Source organism: Dipodomys ordii, unplaced genomic scaffold (genome assembly GCF_000151885.1).
Source record: "Dipodomys ordii isolate 6190 unplaced genomic scaffold, Dord_2.0 Scaffold26, whole genome shotgun sequence".
NCBI lineage: Eukaryota > Metazoa > Chordata > Mammalia > Rodentia > Heteromyidae > Dipodomys > Dipodomys ordii.
The window spans coordinates 15,675,642-15,679,983 of NW_012267242.1; the positions used below are offsets into that span (position 1 = coordinate 15,675,642).

A 4,342-nucleotide genomic window follows, 5' to 3' on the forward strand; every position below is an offset into this window, starting at 1 on the left:
AAAAAAAAAAGAAAGAAAGAAAGATGGCTTTGTCATCCAGGAGCCTATAATATTACATTATAGGCTTATGCCTATAATGCTAATTACTTAAGAGGTTAAGATATGAGGATCAAGATTCAAAGTCAGCCCAGGCAGGAAGGTCCGAGAGACTCTTATCTCCAATTAACTACCACAAAGCCAGAAGCCAGCTGTAGTCAAGTGATACAATACCTAGCCTTGAGCAAAAAAGCTAAGGAACAGTATTCAGGCCCTGAGTTAAAGTACTGGTACCAGTATAGCACAAAGGGGAAAAAAATTGAAACAAGGTTTTGTGAAGAAATTAAACATATCGCCCACGTATGGCAGGAAGGAAAGGGCATGATATCCAGGCACCAGTGGCTCATGCCTGTAATCCTAGCTTCTCAGGAGGCTGAGATCTGAGGATCACAGTTCAAAACTAGCCTAGGCAGGAAAGTCCCTGAGGCTCTTAATCTCTTAATTGGAGATAAAAAGCCAACTGTAGGGGCTAAGAATGTGGTTTAAGTGGAATAGTGCTTGTATGAAGCCCTGGGTTCAATTCCTCAGTGGTGCTGTGGCTCAAATGATAGAGTGCTTACCTTGAGCACAGAGAAGCTCAAGGACAGTACCTAGGCCTTAAATTCAAGCCCCAGAACCAGAAAAAAAAAAAAAAGCCAGAAGTAAAGCTGTGGCTGAAGTGGTACAGTGCTAGCCTTGAGCCATAAAGATCAGAGACAGTACCCAGGCCCTGTATTCAAGCCCCAGGACCAGCACAAAAAAAAAAAAAAAGGAATGGGGCTGGGAATGTGGCTTAGTGGTAGAGTGCTTGTCTAGCATGCATGAAGCCCTGGATTCAATTCCTCAGTACCAGATACACAGAGAACGCCAGAGGTGGGACTGTGGCTCAAGTGTGCTAGTCTTGAGCAAAAAGAAGCTTAGGGATAGTGCCCAGGCCCTGAGTTCAAGCCCAAGACTGGCAAAATAAAAAAGAAAAGGCATTGGGCATGGGTTGGGTGGGATGGGAAAGGAAGCCATCTCTAAGAGGAGAGAGAAGCTCCAAAACCAAGATGAGTGGCTTCTCCTGTGGAGGCCTGGTTACAAGTTAGCTGGGCTCCTGCAGAGACAATGAGTAGAGAGGAGCTATGGCCAGTAGTTGAAGTCCACCTGCCTTGACATATCTCTGGTCTCTACCTTCAGATGTGTCACCTGTGGTGGCTGGTCTCATCGGGGCCTCTGTGTTGGTGGTATGTGTTTCGGTGACTGTCTTTGTCTGGACGTGCTGCCACCAGCAGGCAGAGAAGAAGCACAAGACCCCACCGTACAAGTTTATTCACATGCTCAAAGGCATCAGCATATACCCTGAGACCCTCAGCAACAAGAAGAAAATCATCAAAGTGAGGAGAGACAAAGATGGTCCTGGAAGGGAGAATGGACGAGGGAACCTTTTGGTGGATGCAGCAGAGGCTGGTCTGCTGAGCCGAGACAAGAGCCCCAGAGGACCAAGCTCTAGATCTTGTATAGACCAATTACCCATCAAAATGGATTATGGGGAAGAACTGAGGAGCCCCATTACGAGCCTGACCCCTGGTGAGAGCAAAACCACCTCTCCTTCATCTCCAGAGGAAGATGTCATGCTAGGATCCCTCACTTTCTCAGTGGACTATAACTTCCCGAAGAAGGCTCTGGTGGTGACAATCCAGGAAGCCCATGGGCTGCCCGTGATGGATGACCAGACCCAGGGCTCTGACCCCTACATTAAAATGACCATCCTTCCTGACAAGCGGCATCGGGTAAAGACCAGAGTGCTACGGAAGACCCTGGACCCCGTGTTTGATGAGACCTTCACCTTCTATGGCATCCCATACAGCCAGCTGCAGGACCTGGTGCTACATTTCCTCGTCCTCAGCTTTGATCGCTTCTCTCGGGATGATGTCATTGGGGAAGTCATGGTGCCATTGGCAGGAGTGGACCCCAGCACAGGCAAAGTACAGCTTACCAGGGACATCATCAAGAGGAACATTCAGGTGAGGAGGAAGAGTGTTGGGGAAGGATAGTAAGATTGAGGATGAAGCCGGGTGCTGGTGGCTCACACCTGTAATCCTAGCTACTCAGGAGGCTGAGATCTGAGGATCATAGTTCAAAGCCAGCATGTGCAGGAAAGTCTGTGAGACTCTTACCTCCAATTAACCACTAGAAAACTGGAAGTGGGCATGTGGTTCAAAGTGTTAAGGCACTAGCTTTGAGGAAAACAGCTCAGGTACAGTGCCCAAGCCCTGAGTTCAAGCCCCGCAACCACAAAAAGAAAAAGGGCTGGGGAGGTGGCTTAGAGGTAGAGTACTTGTCTAGTATGCATGAAGCCCTGGTTTCAATTTCTCAGTGCCACATAAACAGAAAAAGCCAGAAGTGGCAGTGTTACTCAAGTGGTAGAGTACTAGCTTTAAGCAAAAGAAACCCAGGGACAGCACTCACATCCTGAGTTCATGCCCCAGGACTGACCAAAAAAAAAAAAACCTCAGGAAAGAAATGGAAAGGAGAGAGGAATGGCTGGCAAAAAAGAGGTTAGCTGGGCAAAGACAAGCTATGGTCAAAGTAAAACAGAGGGCCTCACAGATTACTTCCTTCAATAAGTAGCTGCCTGAGGAGAGACTAGCAGATGGCTTCTAAAATTCCACTTGGAGGTTATCAACCTGATGCTGTATCCAGCTATTTGGAGCAGGCTGGCCCACAGTGCTATAGCCTGCATCCCACCAGAGTATGGGGACTAATTTCTTCTCCAAAATGATATCTGATCTTCCAGTAAGCAAATTTATCTGTTGAGAAACATCATAAAAATTTTTGTTAAGTTCAGGCTGGTAGCTGGTGGCTCATACCTATAATCCTGGCTACTCGGGGGGTTGAGATCTGAGGATTGAGGTTCAAAGCCAGCCCAGGAAGGAAAGTCCATGGGGTTCTTCTTTCCAATTACCAAAAAAAAAAAGAAAAAGAAAAGGTTCGCAAGCTCTAGAAACAGCGCGCGCGCGCGGGCACACACACACACACACACACACACACACACACACACACATAGTTCAGTAATTTTGTTCTCTACTTTCTTTTCCTAGCCCAAACCTAAGAATAGCATTATGTATATGTCTTTTTGTAGATGTTTTATAAATGCAACTTAATTGCTTCACCTTCAGGCACAAAGCTTTGCCACAGTGACCTCTCCTCCCCTCTCTCCATCCCTTCTCTCCTCTGTTTAAATTAGAAGGCTATGAACCCTCCACCCTGTCTTCTCTCCCCACTGCCACTGAGCCAATATTAGACTTTGAATTAATTTCACAAGTGGAAACAGTGTGCCTCCACTCCACACTACTGGATCATTCATTTTTTTCATGATTAGGAGGCAGAGTAGTTCTGTGGTGAAGCACTTGGACTGCCTAACTTCACTCTAGCTTATGGCTTTCCAGCTGCAGGACAATGGGTGTTACTGAACTCCTTTAAGCCTCTGTTTCCTCTGCTAATGACATTGCCTTTCTACAAAGTTATAAGGAGCCAACCAGGTAATATACTTGGTATATTATTGCCTTGTGGAGTTCTTGCTTTAATGGAGGAGAAAGACAAGCACTTTTGTCAATTTTTTTTTTTTTTTGGTCCGGTTGTGGGGCCTGAACTCTGGGCCTGGGCGCTGTCCCTCAGCTCTTCAGCTCAAGGCTAGCGCTCTACCACTTGAGCCACAGCACCACTTCAGCTTTTTTCTTTTTGCTTATGTGGTGCTGAGAAATCGAACCCAGGGCCTTATGCATGCAAGGCAAGCGCTCTACCACTGAGCCACTTTCCCAGCCCCTGTCAATTAGTATATAAACAGTGTGGTAGGTGCCATAAGAAGTCCATAATACTTGCTGTATTCATTTTTCCTGGCCCAAATATTCTATTTAGTCTTTTCTTCCAGCCTATTCCCTGCATTCATCTACACACAACACATACACACACACACACACACACACACTTTCTAGCATTACTCTTAAGGTTCTTGAAGATGTTCATTCTATTTCATGATGTTTTACTTGCTGATAATATTAAGCGTTACTGTTTACTCAGTGATTATTCATTTTCAATTCACCCTACCTCCACATTAGATGCACAGTAGGCAATGTTTTCTAGATGATCAAACCCTTGAGATAGTTACATTAGTATGCTAATTTAAAAACCAAGAAGATAAGCCAGGCACCAGGGGCTCACACCTGTAATCCTAGCTACTCAGGAGGCTGAGATCTGAGGGTCAAAGTTCAAAGCCAGCCTGGGCAGGAAAGTCTGTGAGACTCTTATCTCCAATAAACCACCAGAAAACCAGAAGTGACACTGT

At 45.9% G+C, this 4,342-nt stretch overlaps 1 protein-coding gene across 1 annotated transcript in view; it reads left to right on the plus strand.

Moving 5' to 3' along the window:
* The window catches only part of Syt11 (synaptotagmin XI), a 26,265-nt gene that overhangs the window by 10,931 nt on the left and 10,992 nt on the right, over positions 1 to 4,342 (plus strand). The window contains exon 2 of the mRNA XM_013015165.1: positions 1,195 to 2,021. Coding sequence (XP_012870619.1) covers positions 1,195 to 2,021 — 827 coding nt within the window. The remainder of the gene's footprint in view (positions 1 to 1,194; positions 2,022 to 4,342) is intronic.